The sequence below is a fragment of the Lingula anatina genome, chromosome 1, assembly GCF_051362555.1.
Source record: "Lingula anatina isolate TDL-2025a chromosome 1, LinAna3.0, whole genome shotgun sequence".
NCBI classification, from domain to species: Eukaryota; Metazoa; Brachiopoda; class Lingulata; order Lingulida; family Lingulidae; genus Lingula; species Lingula anatina.
This window is the reverse complement of record NC_141767.1, coordinates 28,462,195-28,484,626: the sequence shown is the minus strand read 5'-3', so window position 1 is coordinate 28,484,626 and position 22,432 is coordinate 28,462,195. Positions and strand designations below refer to the sequence as shown.

Genomic DNA, 22,432 nt, shown 5'->3' with positions numbered 1-22,432 from the left:
CAATAAGCAGCCTCATCGACAAAGGGGTAATATGAAAAGGAAAACTTGTTTAATATTAATTACCATCTTCAAACAAGAGGATACGCTATTACAAAAGTAGACTCTATATAATTCCATCTAGTTAATTCGAATCGAATTGTCAAAATTTCCTCATTCAAGGAAATTTTAGAAATCATTTCAACAGGCATCGTATGTAAATAATATTGTATAAAAATAAACTGGGAACATGTTAGATTGTCCTTGTTTATATTGTCTGAGATTATGCGCTAATTAAAATAGGAATATATCTGGTTGTATAATTTGTATAGTAGTAATTGAGGTAAGTGACTGATGATATTGATTAATTGGCAACCGATTGTGCGTTTTCTTTCGGCTTCTTCCAAAGCCCTGCCGCAGATCGCATCAGTGCCTTTTCTCTGTCAGCTTGGTTTTCAAATTCCGTGTCATCTCCGAGCAACTTTTTGTCGTTTTTCTTTTGCATCAACTTGGCTATGGCTTGCATTGCGGGAAGGGGCTTCTTCTGTTTCTTCTCTTCTTTTACTTTTTTAGTTTCTTCGTACGCTTTCCGCTTAATGTCTTTGAATTCCACGTTGATGTTCAAAATCTCTCTGAGGTGTGGAAGAAACAAAATGGGTCAGTTAAAAAACGTTTTCTCGTATTGATGGTGATTTAAACTTACAGTTTACGGCAAATGTTGATTGAATATTCTTAGCTATTTGTTTATTTAAAGACTTGCTTTCTACAAGCTATCCCGAAAAGGATAAGTGGGAAGAATTTATTGTAAATTGCCCTTAGAGTAAGACGTCGCTTACTTTAAGTCCACTTCTCCATCGCCATCCTTGTCTAACATGTCAATGAGTTCCTCCAACTGTGCCTGGCTGAGTGGAGTGTTCACAGACTGCAAAAATACATATAAGAAATAGTAAAAGAGACATCAGACATAAACATTTTGATACACATGCTTGTTTGAAAATAGGCATTTATATATTAGCATTAACGTTAACGATTCCTTTTAAGAAAACAGCAACAATGTTGCTTAATTATATTAAATGGAAATATCGTTCAATACAGCAATTAAGAATAGTAAAATGCGTTGTTTCCGTCAACAACCACACACCTTGAGCCCTTCTATGAATTCCTCCCGAGACAAGCTCATGCTTTGGTCTTTATCGAACGTGCGGAACAGATCCGTCAGCCGCATGCCCTGCTCTTGCATGAAAATAAGGAGAATTTCCAGAGGGTTCTTGTCACCAAATCTGTCCATTTGCTTCTCTAGGCCTTTCACCCCAGACACCGATCCAGTGACGACTTGAAATTTTCGCTTTTCTTTTATTTCGTCGGCAATCTCCATGAAGTCTTTGAGCACGACGACGTCCTAGAACACAGGGCGCAAACTTTTTAATGAAATCACTTTTTACCAGTCTTTACCTTTTTATCTGACAACAGTAGGCTCTTAACTTTCAAAAGAGGTAAACGTTTTTAACAGTTTTCATCCTAGTGCAGTCATGCATTTTGACTTGTTTTTTTTAAACCTAATTCTCAATTTATCGATTGTATTACCTTTACTTTATATATTTATCAAATTTTACTCCAAAGGAAAATTATTTCCAATTTTTATAATTGGTTGGATAATTTCTTATCTCATCTTAACCAGTCATGCTTTAGGTGGTTTGCAATATTTCATAAATAGCAACTGAAGCAGTTGTACAACAAAATGCTAAATAAAAGAACTATAATATGTGACGAAATTTAAATTAAGATGTAGATATATTAAATTGTGAACATCAAACATGAGGTAAAATTAGTGCAGAAAACACCCAAAACTGCTCAAAACAAAACAAAAAATGTATGTTTGTCATTGTTTTTCAAAGATGTTGGTAGATGACGTAATGTACCTTAAGATCCAGGAATTCTAATTTGCTGGCGTCGTTTTTGTTTATGGCTTCCACTAATCCTATTGCACCTTTGTATAAAATGGGGTTACAGCCAAGCTGGAAGAAAATAAGAAAGGCATTAAAACCATACAACAACATATTTCTAGATATTTTTCATTCAAACAGATGAAAAAATGAAAGTAAACGCTTTTCATGTTTTATGTTGGGGTGTCCCTTACCGGTGCCTAGAGCTTTTAAAGTGACGTTAGTCATATTTACATCTTAACATTTTTTTCTCAGTAGAAATACCGCACCTTTAAAATTTTGAGCGTGCTGTTTTTCTCCAAACATTGAGAAAAATCCGCCACAGTGGTGGACGGGATGCGATTGCAGCTGAGGTCAAGCTCTTCCAGGGTGGAGTTCAAGGTCAAGGCCATTGCCATGGTGAGAGTGCCTTGGTTTGCAAATCCGTTCATAGAGAGATGTAACTTTTTAAGACCGTCGTTTACCTATGAGAAATGTATGCTTATATGAATTACACTTATATATTAATAAGTTCAGAGAGATCACTTCATTTTCAAGTCTGGTCAAGTATTGGGTCTTATTTGACTGACTGGCAAAAGCAAGTGGTTTCAAAAGCTACTGGAACCCGAACGTTCTAACTGCATTAACTTTATTAAGGAGACTAATGCAAACTTACCGCTACCCCTTCAGAAATAGTACATGCTCCCCGAAGACGAAAGTGGTTCCAACTTAAGTTTAAAACTTCCAACGTGTCGTTTGAAGCTACAAATACAGGAATAAAGGAATTTTAAGACCGTAAATACATGTATGTGTGCTCGCATATGTGTTTGTGTGGTTAAGCATGTGTGTCAGATGGATAAAAAAGCACGGAGCTTCAAATTTCCCGAAAATGCTTCATAATAATTCGACAAATTTCATTAATCATTACTTCATGGTATTGTCACATAAAACATTTCATTCAATTGCTTGCCTTACATCAAAGAGCAAATATCAAACATAATTTATATATTCATAAGTTTTGCAGAGCGATGTCTGGTGTACTAAAAATTAATTAAAAGAAATAAACAAAACAAGCTTTATATTTATTAAAATTATAATATTAATATAAATATATATTTATAATAAAAATCAATGTATTTTTGATTCAATTGTCTCTCACCTAATGATTGTCCTAATACAATCCCTGCCTCTGTTCCAAATTCATTGTGACTTAAATCCAATTCTCTTAGTTTAGTATTATTCTGAAATTTCGAAAGAAAGTAATGTTATCAAAATAAAATCATTGAGAAACGGTAAGTGACTAAGCTACGCCTACTCCTAATGAATATATGAACCAGTTATTTCGATTCAAAGTATATTGATAAATTAAATAAGGAAAAAACATTGCCGATTAACTCTTCAAGTTCAACACATACCTCAATAACCTCTGCGACTGCCGAAGCTTCCTTGTCTGTGAAACCAACATCTGTATGAAAATTAAAATATTTTACTGTTCTGTGATTTAACATTGATGACACTTTAATTTAAAAAAATATATATATAAATCAACATATTCAGGAAAGATATTTTCACATTATGGCTGAGGATACGTAATTAACGAAATATACTAAAGTCACAGAGCAGGTGTATTACGAATCCTTCAGACACAACCATACATCATACTTAATGAAAACTCCAGGCGCTTACTTGACAAGTTGACGTTCCTAACGTAATTGTGGTTCCTCAATCCTTGGCACATTAAGATAGCACCTTGTTTGCCGAGTTTGTTATCTGATAAGTTCTGCAAAAAAAGGAAACCATAACCGTGACAGATGTAACAGATACGTCCAGTGAAAATAACAGGTTACTCTTGCTGGACGACTGGGGCGTACATAAACAGTTAAGATAAAGTAGGACTACAAAGAGGGAGATAAATAAGATTACAAAAAAAAGAAAAGAAAAAAGAAAAAGAAAAAAGAAAGAAAAAAATAAGAGGGGAAGTCGTTAAAACATACCACATCTCTTAAAAAGGAATTCTCCTTGATGACCATCGCCAGCTTCATGGCACCTTTTTCACCCAAACAGTTCTCTTTCAGATTTAATGTACTGACTGTTGTATTGACCTGAAATGCATTTCTTTTATTATTTTCAGTAAAACACTCTTCAATTTTTTTAAATCAAATATCAGTAAAAAAAAATACCTGTGCTTATCTGTTTACATAACAAATCCAGGAATAGAATGACACAGAAATGTTTTTCGGTTTCCCACAAGCTAATTCTTATTCCATCTTTTCCAAGGAGCCCTATATACTAAAATTACAATTATACATAAGCAAAAAGTAAGTCATTTTTACATTTTTTACTATTTTTCCTAAGTTTAAACTCAGTATTTAGTCGTGATCGGCTATGGCTTTTTAATATCGTCAGCCTCGTTGACTCGTGCGGATCTACCCCTTACCTCAAGCGGCACGGCCAGGGCTACAGATCCCCTCTCTCCTAAGCCGTAGTAAGGTATGTCTAGGGAAGGGGTGGTAATATTGCGCATCACAGGCGTGGCGGGGGGAACACGCAGTCCGATACAGGAGTTGGTATAGCGCTGTAAACCATTAATGTCCCTGTCCACTTCTGGCTCTGAAATATGTGGAATGATATCTTGGACTTTTAGGGATTCAAGTGATATGAGAGAGAGAGAGAGAGAGAGAGAGCATAAAAGGTGGAAGCGGTACACCTGCCTTTCTATGGGTGTTTGTTCCAAAATAATTTCTTTATTCTTGTTTTATTCGGGTTAACATTTGTCAAAAAAAAGAAAAAAAACTGAATCTAGGTGTTAATCGAATCTTGATATTAATTATTATGCTTTCAAAATTAGTAGCAGTCCAATCATGATTTTGCGATAATATTGAATTCGTGATTTTGCGATAATATTGGGATGTTGAAGATCGAAAAAAATTGGCACTGGCATTGGGATTTTTCAGGTAGTTCACCAGTTCGGCTCTACTCTAAAATTCTTCAACATTTATAACAATACAGACAGGATTTGATATGAATGTGCATAATTCCGAACATGTTAACGAGCCTCCAAGTTTAAAGACGCCGTGGGTACTTAAACACATCTAATGAACCGTACCGTAGCCCGCATAGTCCACTTCATTCAAAAGTGAAACGTTCAATAGCCAATCTCTTTGGCATTGGCGTCGCGCTTTCATTCGTATCAAGAAACACTCATTGTTTTCGTCTGTGCCAAAAACTTTCTGCTTCACGTAAGCACAGCTCTGGCTAATTGTTGCCCAGCAACATATGTATGCGCCACAGGGCTGTATGTTTGATTAACTTTTACGGTTTACTGACTTAATATAGTTTAATATGACCTAATGATCGGCAAATTTGATTACTTTAGAATAATACTGAAAGTTCGTGCATTTCATGTTTATTCGTTTACACGGTTGACTGGTCCCTGTGAAGATAGACTACCCTGTAAAGATATATATAGAACACTGCGAATACTGAAATAGGGACAATGGTCGAATGTTATATACGATATTGAATTGCTAGCTTATGAGTTCTGAGTGAAGAGATGAAAAACAGACTAGTAACAAACACTAGAAAAGTATTATGGTTATTTTTTAAAACATTGTCATTGATAGTTATAGTAATAAGTTTTCCCTACATATTTTAAGTCAGTCCTTACATTTGGTTTTGCATAATGTGAACCAGACAACAATGTAAGGGGTGAACGCCGCTCCATGCTACGGTAATTTGCTGCAAAGTAGGTGGCAATCAAATTTATTGAAACACTTCTCAATGTACGTGGCACAGTGACATAAAATGTAAAAAATAATTTAAAAAGCAGTTTAATAATCTCATAAGGGCTATTCGCGATCTATTGTGCACAGGTAAACATTACAAAATGCAGTTTTGTGAGCCATAATAAAGGCTGTAGCGTAAAAGGCGCCAATGCCACACCGCTAAGCTAATTGCAAAAAAATAAAGAAAAGCTTTCATGGCTTTATAAGTGTTGTTTGTTTTTGATTTGGAACGAAGAAATAACAGCATTTGGGTACATGTATTTCACAATGAACTAGTGGTTAACATGACATTCGAGTGTGCAGTCTCAAGATCAAATATGTTCTTAACGATATATTTTATTTAAAAAAGATGCGAGTTGTAATCTATATCGATATTAGTATATAAAAGCCGTTTTACCTTATCAAAAATAGAAAAACCAGTTCGCATTATTGTTGAATATATAACGCATACATGTAAAAAAAAAAGAATCTGAAAAAATACTTTGAAATACATATCGCTAACGTAAATTTTTCTTTCAAAATTTCTTTCAAAATTTCAAAGAAAAGCGATATTCAGAATATTACTAAATTAGACGAAAGGATGAATCTTAGTCAAACCTATATCAACAAGTTTTCTATTTCAGACTGTGGATAAATTTGAGTAATTCGAAATTTATTTGAGCACGTAAAGACTAAAACTTCACGAAAAATTAAGTAAATCAAATTTTATCCAAAATATAAAATAATGGTCTATTTATATCTTTTGTATTTTTTAAACATTAAAACTCCTCCCTTTATATGAAAATTATTTGTAAGCCACCACAATGAATAAAAATACAGTGTTATTCACATGTATGATGTTGCAAGTTTTTTAAAATCCGTTTTAAACAACGAAGAAGAAAATTAAATAATAAAAGAAAAAATTACGGTTTGGAAAACATTTCAGTCATTTGATAACTATGAATAAATCAAAGTTTCGTTACCTTCTGCTTCCAGATCCGTGTCATAAAAGAGACTGCTATCGTCACTGTCACTTTCGATATCCGATATTTCCTCGTCCCTTTCATCAAATGTCACTTCTTGTTGTCTATCGCTCGTTTCAGCACGTAGATGAGGCGACCCAAGTCTGGCTCTCTGTTTTTCATTTTCAACATTCGGTAATAAAGACGGGAGATCCGAAGGCACAGAGAAGCCTTCAGACTGACCGTCTGCATTATCCCTGAACGCTGTCAAATTAAAAATCCCACCCTCTTGCCTTGAATCAACATCGTTCCTGTCTGGTCCGTTCCCGTCAAACAGTTCTGGGGACGTAGACACTCCCCGATCTACTGATGCGTAACTATCAAACCTATTATCCGCATCGTTCTCTGTCTCCAAGTGCTCTGCAATGGAATAGCTTTTGTCCATGATGGCAGATTTTTTATCTTCCTTTCGCCATCCCTGCCCAATATCGTCTTCGCTGGTGGACGTTGCCTTGTCATAAGTTTGTTGTGAGTTGGTAGACAGTGGAGTACTTGGTTTGTACTCGGTATTCGGTTCTTTAGTAGTGGTTTGACCAGCACTCATTCTGCCTGACCTAACAGTGCCCTCAAGTTGCCTTGTGTTGTTATCTGTTGACTTCTCGTTGTTCATGTTCGTTTACCTTTGATAATAATCGTCATTTCAAGCACGTGAAAAAACTCCGTTGTCCCGTAACCTGGTCCATGTCGATCCTGTATCAAAGTGTCAGATCTACCAATGCACTGAGCTCCTCTTTGAAGGCTTATTTAACCTTATGAACCCGTATAGAAACTAATGCATAATGCCCCAATACATTGTAGCAACAATGACAAATGTTGAAATTCTGTACTATGCGAAAAGCAACAAATGTCGCGTGGCTTTACTGTCAACACAAACGCTTTGATTCATTGTTGCCGATGTTGATTTTATATTCAAACTCATGTACGCCTGAAAATGTTATAATATTCGGTATACAAATGCCCTCAGTTCTGGTAAAGTCACCGTGTTTGTTGATGTTTGAAACCGTTATTAACCTAAATATAAAGGAAACTGCAGAGGACAAAGGTGATTTTCTAAAAGAAATGTTTGAAAAATCACACACTTAGAGTAATAACCCCGTTTCCCCGATGGTCGTCACGTTAGCTCCACCGTGGTTGGGCAGGACAAGCCCAGGTGTGCTCTCAAAAAAATTAAATCACAGCAGCATGAGATCAGTCATAAAGGAATGTTTATTATTATTTGCAGAAAATATTATAGAAGAAAAATATTTGATTATGCTCAGCAGACCTCGATTTTTTTATAATATACGTCACGCGCCGATAATTTCCCTCTGACGGATTTAGAAAATATTAGAGCTAAATGATGGTGTTGCATTTTTAAATCCAAGATATACGTGTGGTGATTATACTGAAGGTTTTATGCATATCTATGAAAAGGAGAGGTGATAGAAAATCTGCCTGAGTATAAAATAAACCTGTACGTCAGATTGTTTCCATCTTTTTCAAATTGTGGTTATTAACATTAGAAAGACATCCTGAAGTCATTAGATTATAACAAAATTAACTTTATAGATCAGTCAGAATGAATTTAAAAGAAGATGATGTCAATATGCAATAATCATTAGTTTTGAAATATTTTCATCCCTAATAAGCGAATTGATTAGCATCTATGACCTTAACCGAACCCATATTTCTCGATTAAGGACCAAATCTTAAAATCCATGTTTTGTCACGTTTCGGTGAATGCACTAGTTATGGTTGAATGAACACAATTTCTGCAATCTGGTTTTAAGATCAGAAAACGGCATCTTGGCCTTGTGCCCGAAAACCTTCCATCCTTACAACTTTGATGTATGATTAAATTTTCATACTATTGCCGTGGACTCAAATCTATTTCTGTTATCTATTATATGCTATTGTCCTCATACTCCCAAAGCGGCGAATTCGGATGATTATCACTATTGTCTATACGTCTACTCGAATAAAGTGAACACGATAATTTAACTTCGTTCTTATGGAAATAATAAATGCCAATTTGATTAACTATGAAATGTATTGTGCCATTTCACTATTGTATAAAAAATGCTTTCTTTCAGCGGTCATAGGGCACATTTTCTTATTTCAATCCGATTTCATAGCGTTTTGCACGTCTGAAGACTGTTATATAATCCTGTGTTAAACCCTGGGGAGACCGGCTCGCCTTATAGATTACATATTGAATGGGTGTATGAACGCTGGATTAAAATGACAATATACACATCGTAACGTGCCTTTATAATGAAAAATTACAAGGCTATATTTCATTTAAAAGTTTTAACCTTAGAAAGTAATAGTTTTTATCTCCTTCGTTTGATACTTCGAAAATCCATACAAAAACTATGAATATTCAAACCTAACGCCCTAATGCGATGCATCCAAATAAATACAATTTTCTAGACTTTATCCAACCAGTTTTACTTACATATAAGCAAACAATTTAAGTCTTTTTGTGATATGTGAGGTTCGCTGCAATGTTTAAAGCATCGCTGTATCACAACTGTAAGAGTTGCTTTGAAAAACTTGACACACGCGACAAAAATTTGTGGTTAAGGTTTTTTTTTTCTTATCCAACCAGTATCTTTGTTGTTGGATCAAACTGGTCTTAGTACATCTTGACATGTCCCCTCTCTTCTCCCCCCCCCCCCCCCCCCCTCTCCGCTCTTCTTCTTCACTTCATTGACTTTGCACTCCTTGGCCTTGTACTCCCAGAAAACCCGACGATCAATCGCATCAGCCACGTGAGCCATTCACATATTATATAACAGGGCTACTCTCTGACCACAGGGTGCGCTACTAGTCTGTTACAAAAAGGTTGAAAGCCCACAGGGGTTTTTGTATAGTGTTTATGTGGCCCCCTGATATCAGAGGGTATAACAGGACCAGGTTATTCAAAGCAAGTATTCCATGTATGATAAAAATTACTACTCGCACCGGTTTCTGGAACTTCCAGAATAACAATGTCAAACCCGAGCCTGGAAACTGAAGACAGCAGTTTTAAGCAGATTACGCGTTTAAAACCATAATTTTTCTCTTCTTTTTCGTAGGTTAACAAGTAGTTACTTTGAATGTTCATTATTCGACATGAAAGGTTCAAGTAATGGTATCTGGTTTGCAGTTGTGGATTATCTTCGGGGGTCAGTCAAGATAGCTCGCCAAGTTATCCGGAGGCTCCCTGGTTAAAATCTGAGCTTGTGGAACATAGCAACTTCAACAACTCCGCGAGATATCCCGTTACTTTGCAAAACTTATCGTTTTCCTTCTTTGTCTATGGCAAAGAAAACTTCCACTTTCTCTCTTTGTCCCAAGCACACCTACGCAAAAGACGGTGTACATTTGCTTTTGTATTCTTAATGAAACCAGGTGCTATGTTTACCACAAAAATAGAGCGGTCATTTTGAAATGGCTCCTTTTGTCTCGTTCTTACTTTATTCTAGTCCTTGCAGCTAAATTACGATTGATATCATCGTCAAAAATCGCATCTGAAAATCGAACATTCCCAACAGCAAATTAGCGGTCGGTAATTAGGAGAATCTTGTCACAACAAGCACAACCACACGGGAAATAAAGACAGGTTTATTTTCTTTGTACCATTATAAATGTACACAAGTTAGATACGCATGGCAAAAAAAAAATGTCGATTGACTCCGTACCTCAGCAACACAAGATGTGGAATTATGTTGTTTATAGTGATATATTTTTTAATTATAGGGATATATCTTTACAGCATTAATTTAAGGGGAAAATATTTTAACATTTTGCTGTAACCTGAATGGCAACTGAAAACAGTAAATTAAACTACGATGCATTTTCTGTTTAAGTCCATAACAAAGTGAAAAATGTTGCAAACGCAATTAGCTGAAAAGTGATCTACTAGTTTTTACAGATCTGGGGAATTCAAAAACATCATACAACAAAGAGACATCCTACATCAAAAGCGTACAGGAGCTAATCAATCGCACTTTTACATTTGACGAACGCAATTAATGAGAAAAAATAAATAAATCTCACATCATAAGAAATACAAGTGCTGTTGCTTATGAAAAGTTTCTGCTGTAAGGGCCTTTTACGTTGCCTTCTGGTAAGAAATTTAATAAATAAGATTGATGAGATCAACAAGATGCATCAACATAATTGACCAGTAAGAAATGAGAACATTCCGAATACAGATCACTCAGGTGCTTCCTTGTTGGCTTGGACTTGGTATCTGAACTACATTTTCATGTCCTTCGTTGTTATTTAAAGGATTCATACCAACTGGTGTGAATTCTGTCAAACAGCTGCCGCCATCTGACGGGCTCATTTCCGGCACATTCCCACGTGCATGTTTAGCGATTAAAGGCGCTCCTGTCAAAAGCGCTGCATCGCGTATAGGGTGTGACTGAAAACTCGAGGTCCCTGTCTGGTGTAAAGAGGTATCTGACACCAACTGTCCATTTTGATGCCCTTGAGACAAGACAACATTCTGATGTAATAGTTGCTGTTGTTGATTGTGCTGCTGTGGACTGGCGAGTATTGATCTTAATGGTGATGACTGAACACCAGAGGGTGAGGGTACATGTCTTATTATATTTCCCTGAGTATTGTTTGGATGACCTTGGTTTGAATTCCAGGCTACTGGCCCTTGCTCCCCTTGTACTTGTTGAAGACTCCCTGTTGGGGACATCATGAAGACATGGATAAATCTCTTACCACCCGCAGTCTGATTACTAGGAGCAGCAGCAGCGGGGCTGCCTGTCACAAACACCAGCTGCTGTCCTGGGGACAACTGGCTGACATTGATCTGACCTTCACCTTGACCTGAGATTGGTGATGTCAAGGACACAAATTGGGGACTCTTGACCCCCTGTCTGAGCACATTTGGTGGTGTCTGCAGTAACTTCTGATGTGTCAATGGACCTGTAGCAGCTCTTGGCAGAGAAGGATGACCACCTACTGTTTCTTCTCCTGATGAAGTAATTTGTTTGGTAAAGTGTGTCCTTTGTTTTCTGATTGTCCTACTGTTTTCTATGTGCAATGTCTGCACGGGTTTAGGTACTCTACCAGATTTAGTTGGACGACAGATCTTGGTTATTATTTCATCTTCCTCCTCCTCCTCTTCTTCTTCCTCCTCCTCTTCACTATCCTGCTTTGTTTTAGTCCCACCTTCTTTCATGGCCTTTTTAATGTATCTATAATAACACATTTGAAACATGTATTATATGACTAGAACTGATTATGAGCAAATGTCAGAAACCCAGAATGCATGGGACTGACTCACACAGCAGTGGACGTAGTTATTGCAGCCAAAAAATACTTTGCAAATTGTCTAAATATTCCCAAATATCAAAGAAACTGAGAGGTAATTTTAAATGAAATTAACAAAGAAGACTACATATAAAGCACATTCACTACTTACACTTCAGGAGCTTCTGTATTGGTCTCATCCTCTTCAATAACCTCATCAGCTGAATCACTATCTTCATATGCAGTTTTCTCTGAAAAAAAAACATATAAGTAATATAAGTTTATATAAGTAATGTAGCACATTCCTCAGTTATTTCTAAAGCAAACTTTACCGATTAACTTTGGTTACACTGTAAAAAGAATTTACATATATTAAAGTAGGAACAATATTCTAAGGCTTTTCCTGATATTATGAATTACATACTACTTTTCTTTTTTCTCTTATTCCTAGTAGCCGCAGAAGTATTTGTAATTCCATCTTTGTTGCTCTGCTGATCAAGATCTTTTCTTTTTCTTCCTGCTTTTTGCTTCACTTGTTTTGCATTTGCTACTTCAGGCTCATTTTCAGAGTCAGAATGGGAGAAAAGATCTGGATCAAAGTCTTGTCTTTCTCCTATAAGGAAAGCAACAAGCAAAATTCCATACTTCTGTTTTTAGTGACCTCTCGTTACTTCCAATGTTTTAAGTTAAATGATGATTAAGATGCTCCAGAACATTCTTCAACATCAGTGACATAAGTTTATAACCAACAATTTAATTGTACAATTACTGTGTCAGAAAAAACTCGGAATTAACATATCCATGATCTCAAGTAAGAAAGAAATAGCCAATAACTTACTCAAAGCTCTGTCAATCAGCGACTTGTTGGTTCTTTCCTCTCTTTTGAACTTGTTCTGTAAGATATCATGTTAATGATTCAGGTTTCATTTTAGGATTGTTTTTTATTTCCATCACCATGTGATTTTACATAAAAACGGAATCTGTCAATCTGACCTAAATGTCAAATTGACAGATTAAATAAACAGTTTATTCATACTAAAAGAAACACATGTCATAATTTGATTATAGTAGATTATGTTACCTTATTATTCTTTTCAAAGAATAATTCCTAAATTATTAGTAATCACTTAACAAAATCACCCAGGATTACCTTCAGTTCCAATCTTGTGCGCTTTGGGATAATATCAGACATCATGGAAAAATCAGTGCCAACTATACTCAAGGCCTTGTAAAACTTGATAGTTTCTGAAAATATATGTATTAATGCATAACAATGCATAACCTACATGCCAAATAAATGTTGGTAACAAATCATTATCCAAAAAAAATAATAATAATAAAAAAGTTACAAACATGTGACATACATACAAAATGTATAAATAAAAAACAAAACATGCAATATGCTTCTGGTAACCCTCTTACCTTTGGTAGACCAGACTTTATGTTTTTGTTTATTCCTAAAACTGGAGTAAGTTGTCTCGTTCTCCCCATCTTCATGAACTACTTCTCCTGTCTCTACTACAGGCCTGGCGGGACTGTCAATCACCATGCTAGAAAGATTGGTTTCAGTAAGTTTTTTATGTATTAATCACATGGCAGTGTAATACTGTGGCAAACAGTGAGCTTTTCCCATCACTGAAGAAAATGTGGATGTTAATAGTATCCAATAGCCTATTCCAAAATGTCTTTTAGTGATATTGTAATATTCAAACTTGGTGGTCATACAGAATGAGATAATTAACTTTTGTATATAGTCCCCTGTAATTTTCTGTTTGAAATAATATATAATTAGAACCACTATGCATCGAGTATACCATAATGTAGCAAATACAACTTCACTTTACTTTTACAACTGATAAAACCAGTTCAATACATGAGAGAACAGTTTCATTATCAGATGTATCAAATTAAATTATTGTTTTTCTTTTTATCAAGAGCTTATAAAATATGTGGGTATACAATCATTTACTCCCTGATGATGGTGACTGACAGTCACAGAAATATTGGAGGTAATACCCACATATTTTATAAGCTCTTGATAAAAAGAAAAACAATAATTTAATCTGTTCAATAGTTTTTTTTCTAAATTAAAAAAATTATTTCACCTCTCCTCATTTATGATAATGCTGCCATCAGGTCCTACTTTAACCTGAGGCACAGGAAGAGCCATGCCATCATCATCGTCATCCTCGTTCCCATCTTTTACTGACTGTTTTGGAGGCATGGAAGGCGACTGAGGTACATTTTCACAGAGAGACTCCAATACTTGGTCTTTGCTGAGTGAAGTGTCCCTAACAATACTGCTCACAGAATCACTGCAGGAAAGACAAAAAATGTTTATTGATAAAAGAAGGAAAAAACATAATAAAATTTAAATATTAGCTAAAAACTATATTCTCATAAAAAATTAGGACTAATCAAGTTATCTGTTTCAGCTAAAAACAATATTCTCATCAAAAAAATTAGGATCAATCAAGATAACTGTTTAAGTTTTGATCACCTGATATCATACATATGTGTTGTAACATTTCATTTAATCTCATAACTGTCAACAGCATTACTGAGCCAGAAATTACTTACACGGAAGCCCTACGTGCCGTGGTCTTCTCTGATCTCTCAGCAGGACTTGGGTTATAATAGATTAAATCCTTCATAGTCATCTTTGTTCGATCACTTGGCACAGTTCGGACTTTTTCTCTCTTGCGACGCACCTTCTTTTCTGGTTGTTTCTGTTGATCAAAATTCAATATGAGCATGGTATCCCGCACTACAAACAGCTATCATCATTTGAGGACAAGCCCTTTATTAGAGACAAGTAACATGTACTAATAAGTCTTTTTTAACCAAGTTACATACTAACATTGCATAAATAAGAAATACAAAGAATAAATTATATAATATATAAATTGTTGCTGGGTGCCCTTCAGCACAAAATTTTACCAAATGCTAAACATATTCTTATTTGGCCATATAAACTTTCAAACATGTTTTATTTTCACTAAATACATTTCAATTTTTCTAATAAAAGCTACTTTTAAAGCCATTTATATTACAGACTTAGTAAAGACATACATTTTGCACCTCTTCTTTTCCAGTGGATTCCTGGACTGGGTCATTTGTGGTTGCCTGTGCATTTCCACTTGAAAGGCCAGAAAAGGCAGGCGTTTGCCCCACAGGCCCAGGTGAGCCTGGAGTATTTGGCAAGCTGGGAAGACTGGAAAAGGGTAAAACATCTCTTTTTGTGCTTATTTACATATTGAAAACACTGCAACTTCAGCTACAATTATTTACTTATAACTCATGAACACATAATGTTATATATCTATTCTGTAATTACAACTATGGACAAAAGATTTCAAAATAACAGTAAGCCCCTATTCTTACCTTGTCAACCTCTGGACTGATGGAGGCTGTCTGTGAAAATCATCTTCTGAATCACTAGCACTCATGGAAGGATGCCTATTAAATGAAATGAAATCTAAATACAAAGTTAAGTGCTCTTAAAAAAATTAATTAATTCACATATATTAAAGAAAATTCAAGAAACACGGAAATTAGTGGTACCTGACTCTGAGTCTCCCAGCTTCACTCAAATTTGGCTTTGGTCTAATGAACCTGCTTCTTGGTCTAGGTACCTCTGGAGGTTTGGAGCCAGGCAGAGGTTCAGAGGGCACGTTTGAATCTGATAGCACCTCTTCACCAGAACCACGAGTCAAAGGCCTAGGTGCTGCTGCAACTGCAGGTCCTTCTGATTTATCTAAGTCGTTCTCTTTGTTTTTTGTACTTAATTGGTTTTGATTTGATGTCTTATTTGTATCACTGCTTTTATTCCTTGGTCTGGCAAGAGGCATCTTTTTGTTTTGGCAAGCCACAACATCTGCATCCTTGCTGTTTTTCTCAGAGTTCAAGATACCAACTTGCGTTTTTGCACTTGTGTTTTTTGATGTACGGGTGATATCACTGCTTGAACTGGCATTGACAGAAGAATTATCTGTGGCCGGAGATACATCAGTTTTCTGGCTACCAGACTGCCTACGAGTCTTAGGGGAAGCTTTTTGTGGTTCTGGTGCTGCATCACTGGCTCTCTACAAAATCAATTATGGATTTAGTACAAATTGTCAACCACCATATATGTAACTGAGCAAAATGAAGCCAACAATGTTAATACATACACAAATCAAGCTAAAGCTTATGCAAAAACAAACCATTAAATGGTTATTGTGACAAAAGACTCACTTTTTTTTAGTACAGATTATTGTCCACTGCTGTGCTATAATATCCACAAGGAAACAACATCTTTTTGTTTTGGCAAAAAATCATGATCATGAGAAAATAGTGTACATTGAAAGTGTTACAGTTAATACTTTGATAAATGATTAAAAGAAGAGTTTTTGTCTGCAGAATTTACACCTTTAATCATTTAAAGCTATAAAGTCAATTCCACACTTTTGTACTGGTAAATGTACTGCAATATCAAGCATTTCAAGAGGGACCTATACTACAACATTAGTAGTGAAAAGGGGGATACCTTGGACACTGATATTGTTTTGTCATTGGATCCAGACTGTGACTGCTCTTTTTCCTTTGCAGAACTGTCTACATCTGTTTTGTTCACATCAGTAGCGGGTGTTGCCACTGCTTTCGGTGCTCTGGGTCCAACATTGGGACGCACACTGATGCGGCTCCTCCTTGTGGACATCTTTATCTGGAAGCAAAAATGTTTTGAAATAACACATATGCACATAGAAGGCACTAGTACTAAATACAAGCACCTGGTACAATTTATGAAATTTCATATATGAAACATGCAACTACAACGATCCATACAAATAAAATAATTATTTAAAGTAAAATGCATATACTTATCTAAATTCACACTACTAACTACATGAAAGTATTGTGTACCGGTACCACAAATTTAAGGAATGCCTGCTAACATTCACCATGTCCACATATTAAACCTTACATCTTCCACGATACGTGGCAAAGACCAAGAGACAATCCAAGTCAGTCCAAACTAACCACGACACATCTGTGTATTGTACGTTACTAAGAAAAGAAATTGCTGTTCAGCACGCAACATTTTAAAGCAGGCTTGTAGTAAATATTAACATTTAACTAGCACATTAAATTACTACAAAGGTATGAGATACAAAATATAAATAATTTTGCAACTTTACCGCTACATTTATGCTTAACACGGCACTGTCGTTTGAGAGTATTCCGCACAAATGCTGCTGCAATAATAATGCAATAATGTGGGCACACTACGTCGCCATTTTGGCTAATTCCAAAGCCTCATATCTTGGCAAAATATTTGTAATTTTGGTCATCAAAATATATATAAAGATGCTTTTTATCACCATATCACATTATAATATATAATTGTTTTTCATAAAATGTTATCAATCATTCCAGATTGAGCATATATTTACTGTACAGGTAAAATATACGCTTCGGAGGGTTGAAGAGTAGAAACCAACTTCCTTTTCCGCTCGATCAGCCGATCATCACACCACTGGTTTGTAAACAAATGATTGTGTCTGCCACTGTGCGTGTGAGAGCGGCAACATCGTAGAAGAGTGACTCGTTTGGCGAGAAAAGATTTTTCAAACTTTTCTGAAATCCGGAAGTTTATGTAAGTTACTTATTGGTTGTGAAAGAGTCGTATTTGCTATTTTTCTTTGACCCAATTTATTTTATATAGTTATTCGCCAGTCGTGCATATAAGATACCGGTACGTGTACAATAAATATTCATGTTATAAGAATTCTGAGAGCACAGACCACCAAGGCAGCTTAGTTATCATGATTATTTAATGGATCACCCACAAAATTCCAATAGATTGTAAGTTAACCCACTTCAGACCTATTGAAAAATTTCAAAATCAGTCCATATAATTTTTTGATCGAGTTTACCAGGAACTAAAAAATCAACAAAGACAAAAGCAACTCCTCCGGGAGCGAGGTTATTATGATAATAATAATAATAATATATTTCTACAGTAAACTGTGGGGAATAGCCAGTATTTGTAACTAGCACATCTAAACATCTATTTTATGATATTTCAGAATCAACTTAAATAATTGACCCAGTATGCAATTCCTGTTCAGAAATTACACAAAAGTATAAACTTAAATTATTGAATGAATGACATAAAAAAGAGACAATCCAAAGTGTTTAAGTTTATAGTTGCTGAAGGAATCCAAAATGTTTTTGGAATGAATTGATCACTCTGATGTACAGTGTATATATATATATATATATATATATATATATATATTTTTTTTTTTTTTTTTTTCTGTTAGGAGGGAGGGGCGGGGCAAATTTCTATTGCATTAATGCATATATACTGTACATGTACTGTACTACTAATGCTGCAATTTTTTGCCCTGATGATGAACTCACCTCTATGTAAATATATTATTAAAGTTTATCAGTGATTTAAACCATCCTTTGAGGAGATAACATTATAAGAACAACCTTATGAAACATGTTACTTTTAGCTAACAATAAAATGGCAGCAAAAGTGAATGAAAATGGAGTACATGGACTGGAACCAGCTACAAAGAAATGCCGAGCAGAATTAACAGAGTTACAGAAGTTTGATGAAGTTTTCCAACAGCTTGTTGATGACATTACAAAGCAGGGGCTGAAAGATGGAGAGATCCATGATGCTTTCAAGTGGTTTAAAGAGGTACTTGTAAAGATAATAAATGAATAGACTGTATATGCTTTGTGTGTGTACTTTGCCTTATGGAAATTGTTATTTAATGTTACCTTATCTGTATTGCCACTTTAGTAAGGTATGTTTAAGTTTTACATTTAATTATATTGAACATTTGTTATTTACATTAAGCGCCCATCAATACAACCAAGAAAACTGCCCATTCTCTGTAAAATAAGCAAGAATTGTTTTATATCACAGGTATGTGAATACAATGTACCATTTGGTAAGAAGAACCGTGGCATGGCAGTAGTGTCCTCTTACAGATACCTGGTGACAGAGGACAAGCTGACAGAGGACAATCTGAACAAAGCAAGGATCCTAGGCTGGTGTGTGGAATGGGTAAGGAGACTTAACTTCCCATATATATAATATTAGATTAAAATAAATTCATGAAAATCATTGGAAAATCTACTGTGGAACTTGTCCCCACCCCCATTTTTGATTTACATTGGAATAGCTATTAGCACTGTTCTTGATTCCCTGTGAAGTGTAGTTTGTGTGGTTTTGAGCCTCTTTCTAAGATAAGCTTTATTTATTTATTTATTTATTTTTTACAATGGTTTTTTCAGCTTCAAGCATTCTTTCTTGTGGCAGATGACATTATGGATCACTCTGTCACGCGTAGAGGAAAACCTTGCTGGTATAAAAAGGTAAAATGGTGGCAAAGGTTCAAAGCCAGCCTATCTGTGGTAATAAAAAGGCTGCTTCAGTTAAAAACCAGTAGCTGACCTGGTCATAAAGCATTACATAAACTATTAGTATATGCTTTAAAATTATAGTCAAATTAAATTATGGTGGCTTTTCTGCTTAATGATTTTCAATACATACACTAATACGTTGTCAAAATAAAAAAAATGTGTTGTTTCAACAGTAATGCACCTTTTTAAACCTGTTTTTAAAAGTATTCTTGATAACTTTTGAGTCTCCACTATTTTCATGAAATTTTTCTGCTAGGAAATCAAGCGTAATGTCAAGTTTTCAATATAGGAAAAATGATGTTTAATACTGCATTAAAATTATTCATTTCCAGGAGGGAGTAGGTTTGACTGCCATAAATGATTCTTTCTTCCTTGAAATGTGTATCTACCAGATTCTGAAGAAATATTTCAGAGAAGAAACGTACTATATTGATATAGTAGAATTGTTTCATGAGGTAATTTTAATTATTTAATTTATTTAGATTTAAAATAATTATCTTATAAAATGATCAAAATTGTTCAGCATGCGTACACACATGTAAACATTAACCCATGGAAGTTAAATACACATATATTGTTTATTTGTATCTAAGTAGACAAGAGGGTGATGTTCGCATTAGCTGTAAAAAATTATTGCCACATTTACATAATTATTTATGCATGTAAAAATTAAATCTCTTTCAGCTTGGGTTTTTCATGAAGATAAAAAAATTATAGCTTTTTAAAATTATGCCCTCACTTATCCCCTAAAATGTATTTATTTTATCTTTGCAAGTGCATTTATCTTTACCAAATTTCAGCACACTGCACAAGGCAGAACACTATGCTAAATGTATTTTATAAAATATTGTAAAATGCTTCTTCAGACCACACTGCAGACTGAAATTGGTCAAAACCTGGATCTCATAACGGCTCAAGACCATGTGGACTTCAATAGCTTCTCACAGGAGAGATATAACGCCATTGTCAAGTGGAAGACTGCATTTTATTCCTTCTATTTGCCTGTTGCTTGTGCAATGTACATGGTGAGTGACATAGAGGTACAAAATTACAAGGCTATAATTATTTTAGGATAGTGCTGTAACAGTTTTTGTTTTGGATTGTTATTTGGTTTATATTGAAGGCAATTATAGTCAAATTTCAGATTTTTTTTAGTAAGCTTAGAAGAGAAGCTGGTTTCTTATTATATTGAGATGGATCTTGTGAAATTGACTGGCATTCATATGCGTACAATTCATGAATATTTTTTAACCAAAGACTTGCAAGAGTATGTGCTGTGGTTGGGTTGACAATACAGAAAGTAAGGTGAAGAGTTATTCAAATAATAATAATAATAATGTAATTCAACTTGCATATATATATATATATATATATATATATATATATATATATATATATATATATATATATATATATATAAGGCATTAAAATCTTAATTATCTCTGTATTTAGGCTGGAATATCAGATTCAGAGTCTCATGCCAATGCTAAAACAATTCTCCTGGAGATGGGTCATTTCTTTCAAGTACAGGTATTGATATGCTTAGTTTAAACACATCACAATAATTAGTAAATGGCGATTATAGAGGTGAAATTTTGACTCCTTTGGAAGAATGTTTTCCATTTATCTAATAAAATGGAAATTACAAAATTGCTGAATTTTGGTTGTTTAATATATATATCTGCTCTATTCAGCAGTTTCTTTTTAATCCCTGAAGAATAATTTGTCTTAATTAAAGGGGTGTGATTATTCAGGGAATTTCGTGGAATTTTATTCTTGTGCAGTTGCTACCATGTATGTTACTATATAGGGGATCACCTCATTTCTCAATAAGTGATATTCATGATTACAGTATCTATATGATAACAACATCCATATTACTGTTACAGAGTAAAAAGTCTGTGATAAGTTTATGTTCTATCTTTCCTGTATCTCCCTAGGATGATTACTTAGACTGTTATGGTGATCCTGCAGTCATTGGGAAGGTTGGAACAGACATCCAAGATAACAAATGTGGCTGGCTCATAATCCAGGCATTAAAGAGAGCATCTCCTGAACAAATCAAAATTTTAGAGGTAAGATTTCCTAGATTTTGACAAAGGATACAAAAATACCACACATGCATCTGTTGTTGCCAATGCTGTCACCATTGGTGTTCCTATGAACTATCTTAGATTTTTGCCTGTAAGCACAAGGAACCTGATAATTATCAAATTTGTAAGACTGATTTATAGAACTAAAATACAGCTCAGGTTCATAATTCAACCTTGGTTGGATTGAAGTTTTATAATTTTTGTAAAATTTTTATTTTTCACACTTTTTCTCAACCTTGCATGATTGATTTGACCAAGTTACAGCTTGAGTTCTTAAACCAGTCAGATTAGATTATTTTTCTTTTTTCAAAATTTCTTTCAATAATTTTGGGTCCTGTTTTTCAGCAGAAGTTTGGGGCTAGTTGTCACTCTTCCATGCTTACAGTGTTAAAGATCATCTGCCCATATTTCAGCTTTAGCTGGCATGTTATAAAAAATAGTAATAAATTAAAAATGACATTTTATGTATTTCTCTTTCTCTTCTCAGCTGGAATATCTGATGCAGAGAATATTTCTAATGCACCAAGGTTTATTTTTTTTATCCAATTCCAGGAAAACTATGCTTGCCATGATGATCTCAAAGTAGCCAAGGTTAAAGAAATTTTCAACCAGCTGAAATTGTCAGAACTCTATACACAATATGAAGAAGAAAGTTATCAGGATTTGATGCAGCTGATAGAAAAATATAGTCAAAACTTACCAAAACAGATGTTCATAGCCTTTGCAAACAAGATTTACAAAAGGAATAGGTAGAAAGGTAGATTTTAATTTTTATGTATTTAATAAATGTTCATATGGATTATCAAACTGATTAGACCCATACAGAAACTGATATATAATAAAGGGCTATGAAATTCTTGCTCTTTCACCTACAGCTTTCCTTTGGAGGAGAATCTTCATCATACATTATTTTTCCTTTACAGTTGCTTTACTTATAAATTTAATGTAATGACATAAAATAAAACTAGTTTTTTGTCAAAATTTATCTA

At 34.7% G+C, this 22,432-nt stretch overlaps 3 protein-coding genes across 3 annotated transcripts; 1 reads left to right on the top strand and 2 right to left on the bottom strand.

The window, feature by feature from the left end:
• Positions 1-144: 144 nt before the first annotated feature.
• LOC106175873 (uncharacterized) lies at positions 145-7,411 on the bottom strand. The gene is made up of 12 exons (XM_013558028.2): positions 6,646-7,411; positions 4,336-4,508; positions 3,893-4,000; positions 3,585-3,678; positions 3,314-3,363; positions 3,058-3,139; positions 2,575-2,660; positions 2,189-2,383; positions 1,896-1,991; positions 1,118-1,375; positions 813-898; positions 145-608 (listed from the first exon to the last, which is right to left on the bottom strand). The coding sequence occupies exons 1-12, from the start codon at positions 7,292-7,294 to the stop codon at positions 341-343; spliced, it is 2,145 nt and encodes a 714-aa protein (XP_013413482.2). The 5' UTR covers positions 7,295-7,411; the 3' UTR covers positions 145-340.
• A 2,845-nt stretch (positions 7,412-10,256) lies between these two features.
• Positions 10,257-17,262, bottom strand: LOC106175944 (uncharacterized). The gene is made up of 13 exons (XM_013558143.2): positions 17,103-17,262; positions 16,451-16,627; positions 15,487-16,007; positions 15,307-15,381; positions 14,995-15,136; positions 14,503-14,651; positions 14,028-14,237; positions 13,345-13,472; positions 13,073-13,167; positions 12,761-12,815; positions 12,347-12,535; positions 12,095-12,173; positions 10,257-11,867 (listed from the first exon to the last, which is right to left on the bottom strand). Exons 2-13 carry the CDS (start codon positions 16,619-16,621, stop codon positions 10,871-10,873), a joined length of 2,811 nt encoding a protein of 936 aa, XP_013413597.2. The 5' UTR covers positions 16,622-16,627; positions 17,103-17,262; the 3' UTR covers positions 10,257-10,870.
• A 137-nt stretch (positions 17,263-17,399) lies between these two features.
• LOC106175927 (farnesyl pyrophosphate synthase) lies at positions 17,400-22,428 on the top strand. Its single transcript, XM_013558098.2, has 9 exons — positions 17,400-17,560; positions 18,429-18,619; positions 18,851-18,991; positions 19,222-19,302; positions 19,683-19,805; positions 20,217-20,375; positions 20,803-20,880; positions 21,291-21,425; positions 21,996-22,428. The coding sequence occupies exons 2-9, from the start codon at positions 18,440-18,442 to the stop codon at positions 22,194-22,196; spliced, it is 1,098 nt and encodes a 365-aa protein (XP_013413552.2). The 5' UTR covers positions 17,400-17,560; positions 18,429-18,439; the 3' UTR covers positions 22,197-22,428.
• Positions 22,429-22,432: the final 4 nt, after the last annotated feature.